Raw genomic sequence first — 18,505 nt, 5'->3', positions numbered from 1 at the left:
GGATGTGTGTGCGTGTAAGGTCACAGCATTACCTATAGATCGGCCATATATGAGCTCTGAGCTCTCTTCCGGGAAGGAAATAGCTGTCGATCACGAACCCAACACGTGATCCAAGACCATGGTGAATCACATACACACACACACATACACACCTCGTGGCGCTGTGGTTAGAGTTCTCGCCTGCCACTACGGCGGTCCGGGTTCGACTCCCGCCCAGGGCTGAAATAATTTCAGTATCACTTCGCTGCGGGGTGTTACTCCAACTGTCGTGGGCGGGGAGTTGAGGGTGTGTGTCCGAGCTCTGAGCTCTTATCACGAGTCCAACAATTGATCCAAGGCCATGGTGAATCACACACACACACACACACACACGAGCTCAGAGCTCATATATGACCGATCTATGGATAATGATGTGACCTTACATGCGTGCGTGTGTGTGTGTGTGATTCACCATTGTCTTGGACCACGTGTTGGACTCGTGATTGACAGTTATTAACCTCCCGGATGAGAGCTCAGAGCTCGTATGAGCTATGTAAGGGTAACACGACCTTACACGCACACACACACCCAACTCCCCGCCCACGAGAGATGGAGTAACAACCTGCAGCGCAGCGATACTGAAATGTGTGTGATTCACCATGGTCTTCGATCACGTGTTAGACTCGTGATCGACAGTCATTAACCTCCTGGATGAGAACTCGGATCTTGTATGACCGATGTATGGGTAATGCTGTGACCTTACACGCACACACACACCCAACTCCCCTCCCACAAGAGTTGGAGTAACAACCCGCAGTGCAGCGATACTGAAATTATTTCAGCCCTGGGCAGGATTCGAACCCGGCCAGGGCTGAAATAATTTCAGTATCGCTGCACTGCGAGTCGTTACTCCAACACGCATACACGGAACAAACATAAACATGGCACGTTTAAGTGTGGGTGCCGAAATCGGCTGAATATTTATTACTAAATTTATTCGCGTGCCAACGGAGTAAGACTGTGGGACTACATAGGACTATGGGCCCCCTCACTCCCTCCCTTCACCATGTATATGGGCCCTAATCTGCCAACCAGCGCAGCATGTGGTTGTAACATGCGAATGTACAGTATATTACTAGACAAGGTGACGTAGGGAGCGAATGACACTCGATTTGGTTTGTGCACTTTATTCTTGATACTTGTGCGTCGGCCTAAGGACTGACGTGGCGTGGTCCTCACGTGGGGGACCGACCGCAAAGACCTAGCGACCAAGGTAAAACGAGTACTACAAGGTACGTTAGCGGGGGGGTGAGGGAGAGCCAGAAAACCTCTCCACTGCGCAGGTAGATGATGACGTCAACGGAAATATCGAGACCAGGGTTCCGCGGGTCGAGAGCTGTCAGTCACTCACACACCAGTGTGTGGAGCGAAGCTCCATCTTCTGATTAAAGGGGTAGCTAAGGCAGACAAATAACATATGAAAATGCCAACAGTTTGTATAGTGCAGAAGTGCAATGCCGTTAGACTGAAAGGTGATAAAAATATGCATTTCTTTTCACTACCCAAAGATAAAAAAATTAGAAAGAAATGGGTTGAATTATGTGGCGCACACAATACTCGGTCATCTGGATATGTATACAACCGTCATTTTGAAAGTAACTATTCATTTGCAACATTTCCTGAAATTTTCATTCAATTGCAAATAAACAGACTAAAGAATCCGGTTAAAACATAACTGAGCTTGGTGGAGATAAAGGTCTACATTTAAAATCCCCGCTTGACATATCATCCCATCTAATAACTCGTCATATTAATATAATCCACCTAATGTGAAAGCATAGAAAATATTTTTATAACTTTTCTGGCGGTCATATCTCAGATACTGATAATTTGAGGATAAGAAAGTGATACTGAGTAATTTCAGTATTGTGAACATCATAATGTAATTTTAAAGTCTACCATACATACAGATGGTTTTCTTTAAAGTTTACATTTTCTTTCACCTCTCACTCTCCCCCTCTGGATTTCCAATGACGTCACGGTGGAGGTGCGCGGAGGGGGGGGGTGCTCAACGTACCTTATAGTATTCGTTTTACCTTGCTAGCGACGAGCTACAATACATAGGTAGAATGACTGACTGACCGAGTGGAATATCTGACTGTGACTGACTGGCTTGTCCGCTCGGGGCAGGCGGTATATACATATATACCTACGCCCGATCTGATGTCTTACAAAGGATTATAAAGGCGGAGCACTGCCGACAGGAGACCTTTTGGTCCATATCTAGGTCGTAAGCGAAAAAAAGATAATAAATTAATAAATAAAGACTATAATAATGTAAATAACAAATAAAATACATAAATAAATGCATAGGTATAGTTAGATAATAAACAAACAGGTAAATAGTATATAGTAATAAATTGACATGTAACTAATAATAAATGAGAATCAAACAGACAAATGATAACAAAACAAAAACAAACAATATAAGATAAATGATAATCATTACAGCATCTTGCTTAAGTATTTATCTAAATGATTCTTAAAGCTTCGAACTGAACTACACTGCACTGCCTCTGCAGGAAGTTTATTCCATTCATTAACTACACGGTTGGCGAAGTTGTTTCTACCCACTTCCAAATTGAATCTATTTCCGGACAGTTTGAGACCATTGTTTCTTGTCTGATTCTCATTCAGTGTGAAAACTTTGTCACTTTTGATGTTGTCAATTCCCTTTAGAATTTTATTTTAAAGATCTGTATCAAGTCACCTCTGAGTCTACGCTTTTTTAGGGAAAACAGATTCATATGTTTTAGTAGATTTTCGTATGATTTATTTTTGATATTAGGAATCAGTTTTGTGGCTCGCCGTTGTACTTTTTCCAGTGTGTCAATGTCTTTAATGAGATTCGATGACCATACGGAAACAGCATATTCCAAATGTGGACGAACTAACGATTTATATAGCTTGTTAATGAGTGATGGACTTTTGAGGTCAAAAGATCGCGCAATCAGTCCTAGAATCTTATTTGCTTTCTCAGAGGCTGAAATACACTGCTTGGATGATTTGAGATCATTACTGATAATTACGCCGAGATCTTTTTCACTATTTACTTTTGTTAACGAATTTCCAAATAACTTGTAATTGTACTTACTGTTATCTTTACCTTGTATTTACTTGTGTTGAATTTCATTAGCCACTTTTCAGACCATTGCTGTCATTTATCTAAATCTTCTTGAATATCTAATTGGTGTAAGTGATCATTTGCTATTCCGCACATTTTTGCATCATCAGCAAATTTGGAAACAGTAGATTTTAGTCCATGGTCTATATCATTTATATATACTATAAATAGAAGTGGCCCAAGAACGGAACCCTGAGGAACTCCACTTGTAAAAATTTTCCATCTAGAAATTTTTCCATTTAAAACAACTCTGTTTTCAATCATTCAACCAATTACTGGTCCAAATTAATATACCTTTTTTCTATTACAGTTCGGTGTACTTTGACAAAAAAGAAAAGAAAATCAGGAACCGATTTCTCTGTTTTCTACAAATAAATTTTCAACAGCGTAGTCTCTTTGGTATGAGAGTATGTGTTCTTTAATAAATCTAAACCTGTCGATACACACCCTTACATGGATACATCTTTTGATTATTTGGTCCAAAGGTGCATTTCAATTTAATAGAGCCATCTGGTATGAAGAATTAGTAAAACATTTTATAGTAAATATATGAAAAATATAAAATAATAAGAATGATAAACAACTTTTTATCAGCCCTTTAATGAAAATTTCTTATCACATCAGTCCTCATTAGATTATTTATGGACCCTCATCTCAGTTCCCTTATATCAGTACAGAAGTTCTTAGAATGAAGCCACAGAAAAATTAGCACATATTTGTCACATTGAATGAGAATCAGACAAGAAACAATGGTCTCAAACTGTCCGGAAATAGATTCAATTTGGAAGTGGGTAGAAACAACTTCGCCAACCGTGTAGTTAATGAATGGAATAAACTTCCTGCACAGGTAGTGCAATGTAGTTTAGTTCGAAGCTTTAAGAATCATTTAGATAAACACCTAAGCAAGATGCTGTAATGATTATCATTTATTTTATATTATTTGTTTTTGTTTTGTTATTGTTTGTCTGTCTGATTCTCATTTATTATTAGTTATAATGTCAATTTATTACTATTTACTATTTACCTGTTTGTTTATTATCTAACTATACCTATGCATTTATTTATGTATCTTATTTGTTATTTACATTATTATAGTTTTTATTTATTAATTTATTATTATTATTATTATTTTCGCATCCGACCTAGATATGGACCAAAAGGTCTCCTGTCGACATGCTCCGCCTTTGTAATCCTTTGTATATTTTCCAAATACGCTCATTCTTACTATGACAATTCTTTTTCTGACGGTTCAGCTTCCAAACTTTGGTCATTTGAAAAGGTTAGTTTTTGGATCATAGCTGTTTGTGATGTTTGATAATATAATTCCTATGTTATGAAGACATTAGAGTTAATATGCAGTACTTACAAGTATTGATATTTCTTCACGTAAATTGTTTTATATGCTTAAGCTGATATTTTGTATCAAGTTATCATCTATTCATTTGTCAAGTACGTTACAATACAGCACATCACCCGCATCTTCACACAATTCTCGGGATAAAGATAGTATCTTGAAATACAATTACTACCATATTACTTTGTGATATGTTGCCCAGAAACGTCTCAGAATTTCTTTATGTCACAGTTGTATATTTAAAAAAAGACAGTAATTTGCCATTCCTGTAGTGAAAATGCCTTCCACATTTTCACTATGTTTACCAATTTAAGTTTTTATTCTAGCTTCCGCCAGGTGATCTTATTCGGTGAAAGGTAAGCCCCTTCCATGGCAAAAGGATTAAGTACATAAGAACATAAGAATGAAAGAGACTAAGAGATCATAATTCCTACACTAGGCAGTTCCATGTCCATTACCGCCTGCCATCCCTATCCATAAAGTTCTCTAACCATTTCTTACAACAACCGATAGTTTCAGCACTCACTACATGGTTACTAAGTCTATTCCATGCGTTGACCACCCTATTAGTAAACCAATTCTTGCCTATTTCATTCTTAATTTTTTTTTAATTTAAATCCATTACTACGAGTCCTGTCCTGTTGTTTTATTATGATGACTTGTTTGCATTACCCTTGTTAAAGACTTTGATTCACTTGAACACCTCTATTAGATCACCCCGCACTCTGCGTCTTTCCAGAGAGTGTAAGTTAAGGAGCTTAATCCTCTCTTCGTAAGGTAAATTTCTGAGTCCATGTATCATTTTGGTCATTCTCCTCTGTACTGATTCTAATGAATTGATGTCCATTCTATAAGACGAAGACCAAAAATGTACCGCATAATCAAGGATGGGTCTAGCTAATGCTAGCTAGAGTTTGATAATTACCTCTGCATTTCTATTTGTAACCGCCCTAGCAATGAAACCTAATGCTCTGTTAGCTTTATTCCCGGTGCTAATGCACTGTTTCCTGAATTTAAAGTCAGGACTCACTAGAACTCCCAAGTTTCTCTCGCACTCAGTTTTCTCTAAAAACGTGTTATCTAAGCTATATCTGTTTTCGGAGTTGTGTAGCCCTACGTTTAACACGCTTCACTTACAGATATTGAAGTTCATTTTCCATTTCACCACCCATGTGAACAATTTGTTATGCTTATCCTGCAGAATCTCTGCGTTGTCTCCTGACCTAATTAAGCGTCCTATTTTAGTGTTGCTCGCAAACTTACTAATATCAATATTAATCCCATTGTCCAAGTCGTTTATGTACATAATGAACAATAAGGGATCCAAAACCGAGCCCTGGTGAACTCCCCTATTTGGATTTTACACCATTTATGGTGACCCACTGTTTTCTGTCCCTGACCCACGCTCTAGTCCGTTCTAACACTTTTCTTCCTATGCCATGGGCTTCGATTTTATTTAGTAGTCTCCGGTGGGGCACCTTGTCGAACGCTTTGCTAAAGTGAAGGTAAATAACATCGTAACTATCATTTTTATCTGATGCTTTATATAGGCAAATTTGAAAAGATAGAAGATTAGTCACATATGACTTACCCTTGGAGAAACCATGCTGTGAGTCAGGAATCAAATTATGTCTTTCGGTGTGATCTTTGAGTCTGTTGAATATTATTGATTCAAGCATTTTACCTAAAATTGATGTCAAATTGATTGGTTTGTATTTCCATAGAGACGATTTATCTCCCTTTTTGAAGACATGAACAACATTTGTCTGCCCCCAAGCAATAGGCACAAAAACCAGTGTCTACCGATTTATTAAATATTTCTGTTAATTACTCACACATTTCAAATTTGCACTCCTTAAGCACTTTCGGAAATTTTTCGTCTGAACCCGGGGATTTTATAGCTTTAAGTCTTTCAATCTACTTGACTACTTCTACCTTACTAATGTCGATATTAGATAGTCTACTTTTTCATCCCTACCGAAAATCGGATCGAAGTCAGGTACCTTATCTAATCTCTCCTTAGTAAATACACTGAGAAAATATTTGTTAAACACCTCACTCATTTTTTCCTCCGATTCTATCATGATATTTTCGTTGTTTTTAGTTGGGCCTATCCTTTCCTTATTTTTTGTTCTGCAGAGATGAAAAAAAAAATTAAGTTGGATCTTGCTTGTCATGCAACCTTAATTTCATAGTTACGTTTCGCTGTGCGCGTATTCTTTTTAACCAGTCTCGCCATATCTTTATATTTGGATCTAACGTGTGTTTCCCCGTTGTTGTTGTTGTTTTTTATTATTATTCTTACATAAAGTCCTCTTTTCATTCCGATCTCATATTTCAGCCTGTCCGTCATCCATTTGGGAATATTACTATTCTTCTGTATTGACTTGAGGTTACTGTTGACCTCGCGCTGGTAAGTGGCCTGACCCAAGGTACGCATATTACCCTCCGTGACTCTCTCATCTTATCAAAATTGGCTCTCCTAAAGTCCGGTAGGGGAGACCGGGGCAAGTTGGCATCAGGGGTAAGTTGGCACACTTATAGTAATTCAAATATTTATCGCTAGATAGCGTTGTATTTCACACCATAGGATCACCACGTGTTTCCACAGTCACCAACAAGAGCTCACGCCAAGAGGTTACATGGCTTGACTTGAGTGTGGAAAATATTGATTTTGATACTGGTAACTTAATCTTCATTCACTTATATTGTTTGCTGTAACATGCATATGATTACAGATAAAAATATTGAACGTAGTCATAATTTAACTTAGAGATAAAGAATTATTTACCCATGAAATAATTCATATTAGGTTTCTTAATATCTATTAAAGTAATTTGTTTATGTTCATTGGTATGGATGGGACAAGTTGGCTCAAAAGAAATAGGGCAAATTGGCATAGTGCCAACTTGCCCATATAACTATTTATGCACTTTCCATCTTCAGATTATATTCTGTGACTCTAGGTAATATTTTAGCTGGGCTTAGGGCTGCTGGGATTTCACCCTTCAACAGAGACATATTCAAGGATTCTGACGTTTTGGGTGCGTACATCACTGACAGACCACAGGAAGATCAACAAGAAATGCAAGTGTGGCCAATAAAATCAATGTACAAGCTGCGACAAATTTAAGTGATAACTCAGACAGTTGTGATCACAACAGCCTAATCAAAATCTTGTTCAGTTCAGAATGTTGTTCAACTTTAAGATGAGAATGAACTAAGACCGTCTACCTCAGGACTCTATGCAAAGAAAACCCCAAATCCTAAAGAACTGAGATCATTACTTTGAGCTGATCCCAGGAAAGAAAGTGGAGTGATCAGGAGGAAATGCTCTTCTGCCATTCTGACTGACACTCCAATGAAAAGGGTACTGGAGAAGATAACAAAAGATAACGCGCTCAAGACAAAAAAAAAAAAAAAAAAAAAAAAAAAAAAAAAAAATCAGAAACAAAGTAGAAATAATCCAAGAAGTCTAAACGCGTTCATGGTGACAAGGAAAATTCCGATGAAGAGGACAATCTCTGGTGTCCATGGAGCCTTTTTTCCAAAAGCAAACCACGGGAAGTGCTGTATAGGGTGGCGGTTAATGATACTCACACCGTAAATTAGAAAGTAAATTTATCAAAGCACATGCAGACGTGCGTACACTTCAGAGGCCGTAACAATACTGACTCCACGCCAACCTTGCGTTGGCGCGAAAAAGCATGCATGAATCGCATTTGCGATTACAAAAAAAAAAAAAAAATGCTCACAGAAATATACAATAATAAATATGTATATTAACAAATAAACAATACTGGAAATATGTACATACAAAACACAAGAAATATTACCATTACATTGCTCAGCCACCACCACTCGGTGACCCCACCGAGCAAACAAAAAGAAAAAAAAGGATGACTGAGACAAGACAAACGTAAAACATACAAAAAGAGAACCCACACACCACATACACAATAGTGGAACGAGAAAAGTGTGGGAGGAAATGTGGTCAACAGCACACCCTATACATTAACATAACACATATAATTACATGACATTAATTGCAATACATACACAAAACAAGAGATACACAAAAGGAAATGGATACAAGTATAAGAAATATATACAAGAACTCTATATAAATACAAGAATACATAAAAGAACTGGCGCCAGTTAAACACAAAAACATAGCAATTTCCGGACGTCCGGGACATGAAACATTGAAACAATTACAACATACATATGAAATACACAATAGACATAGGACAATGGGAAAAACAATATACCTTTGGGCAGACAAAAATAGTATAGATTGTAAAAATAACCAAAGATTACATCCCCCACCTCAGGTACGCCAAGCACAATTGAGGCCGCACCCAGGAATTTACATAATTTACAATAGTAAGGGATAGGGGTTCCAAAAAAAAAAAAAAAAAATGCACAACACAAATGTATACAATAGGCTCACTCGACCATCAAGGCATTGTACTTCTGGAACGTAGATGATACGAGTGGCAAACAGCGGGTAACACAATGGGAACATTGAGCTTTGGGGGAGGCTGGGTAAATGCAGGTATGGGCATCTGAGTCTTCTTTAGCCTGTCAGAATGCAAAACCTCACTAAGTCCCTAAGATGGGTCAAAAACCTTGAACTTGTTGGGATGTAGCTGTTCAGTTACCAAAAAGGGGCCTGTGAATTTACAATTTAATTTGGATTGGCGGTCAGGCATGCTCTTATAAACATGATCACCAACAACGATGGTAACAGGCTTTGCACGAACATGTTGGTGTTTCAACATTTCGGCCTTGGAAACATCAAGTTTATCTTTCACAGAGTCATAAATGGCATGCATCGCGTGACTCTGGAGTTGACTATAGTCATCAAAATTGTAGAGGGGACGAGCAGGGCTGTCAAGCACATCATAAGGGAGCCGTTTTTCAACTCCAAAGATGACATAATGAGGCGTTTTGCCCGTAGAAACATTAATGGTGCTATTAATACAAGCACTGACATGGGGAAGCCAATCTTCCCAAGACTCATGAAAGTTACTAGCAACATGTCTTAGGATCTCTAGAATTTTCCTGTTCGTCCTCTCGACAAGACCATTGGACGCCGGATGATAAGCAGTCACGAACGTCTGTGTGATGCCGAAACGTTCACAAATACTAGCCAAAACCTCATTCCTAAATTCCGTCCCATTGTCACTAAGGAGCACCGAAGGAGTAGTGTATGGACACAAAACATGAGAAACTAAAGCATGGGCTGCAACTGGTGCAGACTTGTTACGTAAGGGACCTGATATTACAAAACGACTAAAGTGATCCACACACACAAGGACATACACAGAACCTTGAGTGCTACGAGGCAGTTGCAAAAGGTCTATAGCCACAGTCTGAAAAGGGCGAGAAGGAGTAGGGTACTCTAAGATGGGAGCAGCGCTCGTAGAACCTTTGTTCTGGGCACAAGAACTACATGAGAGGTAATGTCTAGTCGCATTTTAGGCCAATAATACTTCTTACGCACCATAGCCAGAGTTTTGTCACGACCTGGGCGACCAGCCTGAGGGGCATCATGAGCAAGGGAGAAAACAATGGGAACTAGAGACTCAGGGATCACTAGCTGTGCCACATCTTGCTCAAACACTTCCACATTACGAATGAGAACCTTGTCCTGCAGGGAAAATTGGGACAGAGGTACCGGTAAGGCTGGTAAGGTGGTATCATCACCAGACTCCAAAGCATAAATGACAGCAGACCAACTAGGGTCTTCACGCTGAGCTTTGGCCAGATCCTTCAGGGAAAAGTTATTAATCACTGCAACAGCAGCAACAGGGATATTACGTGAAAGTGCATCAGCAACGTTGTTCGCACGCCCCGGGATATGTTTAAGGGTTGGATTGAATTCCTCGATCGTGAGGAACCATCTGGCTGGACGACCTGAAAGATTTTTGCCCTTGAAAAGCTGAGTGACCTCTGTGTAGTCCGTGTAGGCTGTAATAGGATATCCAAAAATGATATCCCAGAAATGCTTTAAAGCCCACACCACTGTCAGGGCCTCTAAATGAGTAACAGAGTAACGGGACTCAGGCTTATTAAGAATGCGACTAGTATATGCAATAACATGAGGTCTACACCCATCTACTTGTTGCATGAGTACAGCTCCAATGCCTGTACCAGAAGCATCTGTACAAGTTGTAAAGGAAAGACTATAATCTGGGAAGGCCAACACAGGCGCTTCAGTAAGAGCAAGCTTCAAGGAATCAAAACTATCCTGATGAACATCACGCCACTGGAAGGAAGAGTCCTTCTTGAGAAGGCAAGTGAGAGGGGAAGCAACTGAAGCAAAGTCTTTAATGAATGCACGATAGTATCCTGCAACTCCAAGGAAGGAACGTACCTCTTCAACTGACTTCGGTATAGGGAAGTCCCTCGCCGCCTTGATTTTATCACCTGTGGTGTGGATACCATGTTTGTCTACAACATGACCTAGGAATTGGATACTAGACTTGAAAAAGGAACACTTGGGTAAGTTGAGTTTCAACCCAGCTTCAGCAAAACGTTGCAAGACCATAGACAACTTAGTAAAGCGGCTTTCCACATCTTTGGAAACTAAAATCAAATCATCCAGGTAAACAAAAAGTCCATCCCCAACTAAGCCATGAAAAATGGAGTTAACTAAGCGCTGGCAAGTCAAAGGAGCATTCCGCAAACCCATGGGGCAACGAAACTATTCATAGTGCCCAATGGGAGTCGAGAAGGCCGTGACTTTACGAGACTTCTCCTCCAGGGGTATCTGCCAAAAACCTGCTTTTAAATCTAAGGTGGTGAACACCGTATTACCAATCCCAATGGACTGAAGAAGGTCGCTTAAGACAAGCAAAGGGTAATGGTCAGGAACAGTGACCTCGTTAACCCGCCTACAGTCTATAACTGGACGAAAAGATCCGTCTTTCTTAGGCACTGGGAGAAGAGGCGAGTTCCACTCGGAGTGGGACTCCTGTGCAACGCCTTCACGCAATAAATCGTCAACCAAGGACTGGGCTATAAGCCGACGAGAGTGAGGTAACCTGTAAGAGGGGACGTAAACAGGACGAGTTCCTGGCTGAAGATCAATTCCATGAACCACACGGTCTGTAACACCTAATGGATCACCGGGCAAAGCCAAAGCCTGACGGTGGGTAACTAACAGTTCAAGGAGACGAGGCGTCTCATCAGGAAAATCAATCTCGCCTACAAATGTGGCAAACTCAGAAGCTAAGTGAGCAGGGTCACGTGTTGGATGAGACTGTAGTGCAGAAGTTGCTATAATAGGCGAGTCCTGGAAAGCTACAATGTCAACCACTTCAAAGGAGCCTAAGTGACTGCCAGGAGAGAGAGGAATAGAAGCACCCGTGACGTTGGTTACCATCGCTGTGGTAACATGATCCTCGCGAACAGTGGAGAGAGTTCCTTCTAATACAAGGCGACGAATACGAACAGTCAGGCAAATAGAGAACGTCAGACCTTATCGGGGCACCTGAAACGCGCACCGGAACTCGAACAGAACTTGAAGGGCCAATAAGATGCTCCCCTAAAACAACAGTAGCACAATGAGAAGCAGGGGTAAAGCGCTTACAAGCTGGTGAGGGCAAATGTGCGGACTGAGCAAGCACAGTAGAATCACAAAAGGAATCTGGCCTATCCGATGCAGGGATATCAAAATTGCAGAAAGTCACTAAACGGCGACTAGGAGAAATATCTATGCCATGAGCTGTAAGAGCATCAATACCCAAGAGACAATCACACATAAGGGCAATACCAGAAACAACAACGAAAGTGACATGGAAGACTGTAGTATGCGAGGGAAACTGTAGGGGAAGACAAACAGAACCAAGAACAAGCAATGGAGAACCTTGGACAGAATGTAAATTATTACAAAAGGGAGATAAAGGGAGATTGTGCAATTTCCGGAGAGCAAAATAAGCCTTTCTACTTATGAGACTATGTTCTGCACCAGCATCTACAGTGACTGAAATAGGCGTATCCCTAGTAAGAAACTGGAAGGTAAGTAATTGAGAAGACTCAACAGCCACTTAAGGGATTATTTGAGACCGAACTTTACTGGTCAAATTTTTGGGTTGTGAAACAAGCGCTGGGAAAATGGAATTGACGAGGCTGTTGAGAATTCTCATCCCTAAGTTTCAAAACCTTGAAACATTGATCAGTTGAGTGTTTACAATGACCATGGATATGGCAATAGCTGAGTTTATCCTGAGGTTCTACTTTAGAAAGGTCATACGTCATATCAAAAGAAACAGTAGGTACACTCCTGAGAACAGGGGACTGTCTTGACTTATGTACCTGGCGCCTACGGCGGTAATAAAAATCGCGTGAATGACCAGGCCTGTTACAAAAGGTACATGTAAGGAGAGGGGGGTAACTAGATTGAGGGGAACTATGAGTAGGAACTGTAGACTGAGAGGGCTGAGGAGAACAAGGGACATGGGCATGTTGAAGAGCATTGCTAATACACAAAGAACTAGAAGGCACTTCCCCTAGTTTACAGGAAAGCCTTGTTGCAAAAGACAACAGAGTCTCATCGATCTTATACTGGAGAGAAGATGCAGCTCTTCTCTCAAAAGGCACCAGAAAAAGGATATAGATAAAAAAAATCCAAAATAAGGCGAAACCTATCTAGAGTGACAGTGCCATTATCTACCCAGTCTGAATGTGAGAGTGAATTTAATGCATCAACAACAATCATACTGGCCTGAGCTTGTGCACGCCTATAGTCAAAAGTACCCAGTCGGGACACGAGGGTATCAGCCAGTTTGAAACACTATTGGAAAGAATTGCCACCAGGGGTATCTGAAAAAAGTTTAAAGAAATTAGACTTAAAGATATCATAATTATAATCCAAAGACTTGGGATCTAAGTACGACGCAGACAGCAACTCAGACGCCAGAGAATGTGGCACAAGCTGGAACCTCACAAAGGAGATCTTTTCAGGCCCAGTCGAAACATTGGAGTTCACTATGGCATCCTCGCATTGGCGAATAAAATCTGTAGCCTTATAATGGGGATCTTGGCCTGAGAACTTAATAACAGAGGGGTCCTGGTACAGTAAGGTCAAATGATGTGCCATTGTTTCAGATGGTATTTGGGGACTAATAAAAGTTGGTACCTTTGGTTTAGACATATTAGAAGGGGGGCAAGGTAACTGTACTCCACTAAGTAATAACATTTACGAGAAAAACAGAAAAATTATACATTAATTATTGCGACCGCTTTACAAAAACACAAGCCCCTTTACAGGAAAAATGAATCCATCTAGGCTGACGGTCGTAAAACAATGTCCAACACACAGGAAATACAAAAAAAAAGAAGTAAACAATAACACCAGTTTTCTTTCAAACAATCAAAGAAAGCGTGACCGTCAATGAAATGACGTCACGGAGGAAACAAACATGGCAGCCAGGACAACACGCCTGGCTATAAATATATGAAATTTATACAAAAATTGATCTCAAAATCTCAAAAGAAGAAAACTGAAATGCGTACTACAGGAAAATATATATATGCACAAAATATTAGGAAACAGTTCAAAATACCCAGTCGGAGGCGAAGTGAAATTGGCTATCACGCAGGACAATTCTTCATTCAGTCTAGGCCTGAACAGTAATCCGTCCTCATCCAGTCTCCAAGTTAATCATCATAAACACAGTAACCATAGGCAAGTGTTCCACCAATGCTGAAGACGATGACGATAAACAAAAGTTCAAACGAAGCCAGAACACGAAGAACCATGAAGCATGCGTCTTTCAATAAAATCACGTGGCGGACCTTGCCAATACACTGTTCCTTAGCAACACACTGTTCGTTAGCACCATCAATTCCTAAAAGTTATTAAATCCTGTAATCCTAGAAAAGTAGAAAGGAAGACAAAAAAAAAAAGACAAAAAAAATACACGCGCAAAATGCCGGCCGGCTCCCAAAGTTCTCAACATTGCAAAACTCAAATTGAGTTTGAAAGATTGAGTGCGGTTGAAATATAAAGTACATAGCACTTTACACAGTTCACACAACTTAATTTTTTTTTTTTTTTTGCTGCCACCAAAATGTATAGGGTGGCGGTTAATGATACTCACACCGTAAATTATAAAGTAAATTTATCAGAGCACATATAGACGTGCGCACACTTCGGAGGTCGTAAGAATACTGACTCCACGCCAACCTTGCGTTGGCGCGAAAAAGCATGCATAAATCGCATTTACGATTACAAAAAAAAAGAAAAGAAAAAAAAAATACTCACAGAAATATACAATGATAAATATATATATATATATACATACATACATATATATATATATATATATATATATATATATATATATATATATATTAATAAATAAACAATACTGGAAATATGTACATACAAAACACAAGAAAAGTCACCATTACAGTGTGGATACAGTGCAGAATGTGCAAGTTATGGGCCCATGAAGACTGCACTGATAAAGATTTGTTTTATACATGCCCAATTGTAACTCAGATGATGATTTAGATTAAGTTCACCTCATGTATTAAGTATTCTGTGTAATTATAATCTGGAAGTGCATTTTTTATTCAATAATATGTCTGCATCCTAGTCAGTTCTATTATATTTTATTATAAAAAATTGGAACTAAAATATTCTTGAAATGGAACATTATGAATATACTATCTAAACTCACTCAAATATACTAATGTATCATTAATATTTGCTGTGCCAACTTGCCCCATAGCGTGTCCCAAATTGCCCCGTACATGGGGCATGTTAGCACGGGAAAAAATAAATGAAAGAATGCCGTGCTTTTGTTTGGAAAGGATTTTTTTCCATGAAAAGTAAAAGGAAGATGTATATTTTTTCACTGGAAATATAAAATTATCAAAATTCTTTATTTTTTTCATCCATCACCGAAAATGTAAAAGGTGTACCAACTAGTCCCGGTCTCCACTACTATGTTATTCGTATTATTTAATTCTTTCCAGATTATATTAAACCTTATTTGTTGATGATCGTTAGAGCCTAGATTACCTCCCAGTTTCACGTTACTCGTTTGGCGCTCATTATTAGTTAAAAGTAAGTCCAGAGTATTCTCTCCCCTCGGAGGATAGGTAATAATTTGTTTTAGGAAATTACCCTGTACCACATCTAAGAAATTTTGCGCTTCCTGATCTCCTACAAAAATTTCCCTGTCAATGTTTCTATAGTTAAAATCTCCCATGATAACTTTTTGTACTGGGACGCCCTGCGAATTTCATGAATCAGGAGATCAGTCTGCTCAATGTTGAGGTTAGGGGGTCTGCATAGGACACCAATGATAAGTTTCTTATTCTTGCCTACAATCTCCACCCAAATAGATTCCGTACTATCCTTTTCCTTAATCGATTTGTTGATAATACAATTTACTTTATTTTTAACGAAAAGTGCTACTCCCCCACTTCTGCCAACCCTGTCCTTGTGAAAAACCTTCTATCTCGATTTCAGGAAGGAAATGTCTATCAGTCATATTAATCCAGGATTCAGTAATAGCTATAAAATCAAGTCTCTCTACGCATGCTTTACCTTGTAGCAAATCAATTTTATCTATTACGCTTCTGCTGTTTGTATATATGAAAATTTGGTTTGATTCTTTTCACAGTCCCTGTCTGAGCTGTTTCTATTGCCTAAACTATATTCTGATACTCTCCCAATCCCCGGCTCCCACGTAACCTACCCGAAAAAAAAAATGCAGGATGCCTACTCGCTCAAGGGACTCAGCAAGGAGCCGAAATCCTTTGGGCGACAAGTGCACCCTTTTCCTTGTAGATGATTCTTACCATAAAAGGGAGCCTAGTTGTCGATAAATGCTCATTCATTGGCCTTACAATGTTTTGCCAGCCTGCAATTAATTGCAATAGCCTTGGGATGCAACATGCCTCCAACTCTACGCCTCGGAAGGATTCCACATACAACAAAAACCCCTCCCTTATTCCTATTCTTATCTAGCGCATTCCCAAACTGCGCAAACAATTCCTCACTCTCTAACTTACCTATGTCATTCCCACCACTACTCAAGCAAACAATGGGTTTCACACCTTCCTTGATTATACACTTTAATTCTGTCTCTAACATTACCTATCCCCGCCCCAGGGAAGGACAACTGGATCCTCTGCTTCCTATATTTGTCGCAGAAGGCCTGGCTCTCCCCTACAACCAAAATCTTACCTTTGGGCAGGGATCTAGCGACTGCCTTACCTTTCTTCTCTTGCATCTTCTTCGTTTTTTCTTGTTGTAGACCCGCGAGAGCTTGAAATGAGTTTCTGCATTCAAGCGGACCTGGTGATGGCTTCTTGCCATCTCTCCGTATTTTATTGTATGCCGTTTTCCACCCAGGTTCCAAACAAGGTTTGTCGTCCATATTTTGGGCCCTCGTCGGATAACTCGATTCTCCTTATAAGGTCCTTAACAGTCTTCTCTAAGGCCACAATTCTACTACATAGAGATTGTGCCTCTTCGGCGCTGATCACTGAAAGACAACCACTCGCCATCTCATTGTTTGAAGCAGCTACCCCAATTTGATCTGACCTTAATGACGCGTACTGCTCAATTGTAAGCGCGTAGCATAAGATTGTGGTCACTTTATGTCATATTTCAATTATAATCTATCTGTTATATATTCTCTCTCGATGGACAGTGAAATGCATGAGAAAGCCATGGTCTTCAACGATACATCCAGAGGCCCCTCTGCAGCCACAACACCGAATGACTTGAAAAGTGTCCAGCATGAGCCAGTTTTCCATATCAATTTGGAAAAATCAATTCAGCAGACAAACATCTGCAACTCTTACAATTCAGTGACCAAGATTCATCAGACCTACACCCAACGACCATCTCTGAGTATACAAGTAAGCTGACTTTATATCGTGACAGACCTTTTGTTTATATTCTTAGATATTGTGAAGCGAAATAAATCTATATATTTGCAAATATATATATTTTGCGACATTGCAATTACCGACTTTAGTGGATAAAAGGCAAACATAGAATGAAGTAGATAGAGACAGAGATAAAGAGAAAGAAGTAGAGATAAATAGATAGATAGATATATAGAGATAGATAGATAGATAGATGATATACAAATATAAAGAAAGATAAGCAACCCACATATGTTGCATTCTAAAAAGAGTATTGTAAAGAATGTAAAGCCAATCCTATTCCAGATTTTAGTAGAATTTGTGCATCTATTCATATAATGTGTTTGTACAATATACAAAGGTTGAACTATATTTCAATATGTATATATCACCAAAGCAATAGCGCTGGACTTTACAAATATTTTTTATGCATGCTCTTAATTTACTACAAAGAAATATTCTTTGAAAGTTTGGTAGAAGAAGTGACCTATTATTGAACTCCATGCGAAAGGAAGAGTACCTAATGAAGGACGAGACCCTCTCAAGGGAGAATCTAAAAATATTTTTGAAAAAGATTGCTGAATGCAAATATGTCCTTGTAATGCTTTTCACTAAACCTTGTGCATTATTCTAAAATTACTAAAAGGCAACTATCCGGCAGGTTCTAGCAATCCATATGTAATTGGTAGTTGCCGATAAGTTTATTAAAAAAACACCATGTAAGGGCCGAACCTTTGCTTCTGCTCTCTCTCCCTCCCTCTCTCTCTCTCTCTATCTCTCTCTCTCTCTCTCTCTCTCTCTCTCTCTCTCTCTCTCTCTCTCTCTCTCTCTCTCTCTCTCTCTCTCTCTCTCTCTCTCTCTCTCTCTCTCTCTCTCTCTCTCTCTCTCTCTCTCTCTCTCTCTCTCTCTCTCTCTCTCTCTCTCTCTCTCTCTCTCTCTATCTATCTATCTATCTTTTTCTAGGCTCTATTGACTTTCCCACATTCTTCGGATTATCCTATCTATTCTTAGATATGAGTATCAAGACTATGAACTTGATAATACTGTGACAAGCGAAACGTCCTCACATGGTGTTTCTTTTGACA

General features: G+C 39.4%; 1 protein-coding gene across 3 annotated transcripts in view; it reads left to right on the top strand.

The window, feature by feature from the left end:
• LOC143035946 (facilitated trehalose transporter Tret1-like) overlaps positions 1–18,505 on the top strand; it is a 35,217-nt gene that overhangs the window by 8,569 nt on the left and 8,143 nt on the right. The window contains exons 2-3 of one of the 3 annotated variants that reach the window (XM_076203195.1): positions 6,859–6,930; positions 17,201–17,411. In XM_076203195.1, coding sequence (XP_076059310.1) covers positions 17,205–17,411 — 207 coding nt within the window. In that variant the 5' untranslated portion in view covers positions 6,859–6,930; positions 17,201–17,204. The other 2 variants (XM_076203196.1, XM_076203194.1) reach the window with 2 other exon arrangements.

Source organism: Oratosquilla oratoria, chromosome 19, assembly GCF_046742065.1.
Source record: "Oratosquilla oratoria isolate Oo_2021 chromosome 19, ASM4674206v1, whole genome shotgun sequence".
Classification (NCBI taxonomy): Eukaryota; Metazoa; Arthropoda; class Malacostraca; order Stomatopoda; family Squillidae; genus Oratosquilla; species Oratosquilla oratoria.
Note: the sequence above shows the minus strand (reverse complement) of the source record. Positions and strands in the feature narration are given on the sequence as shown.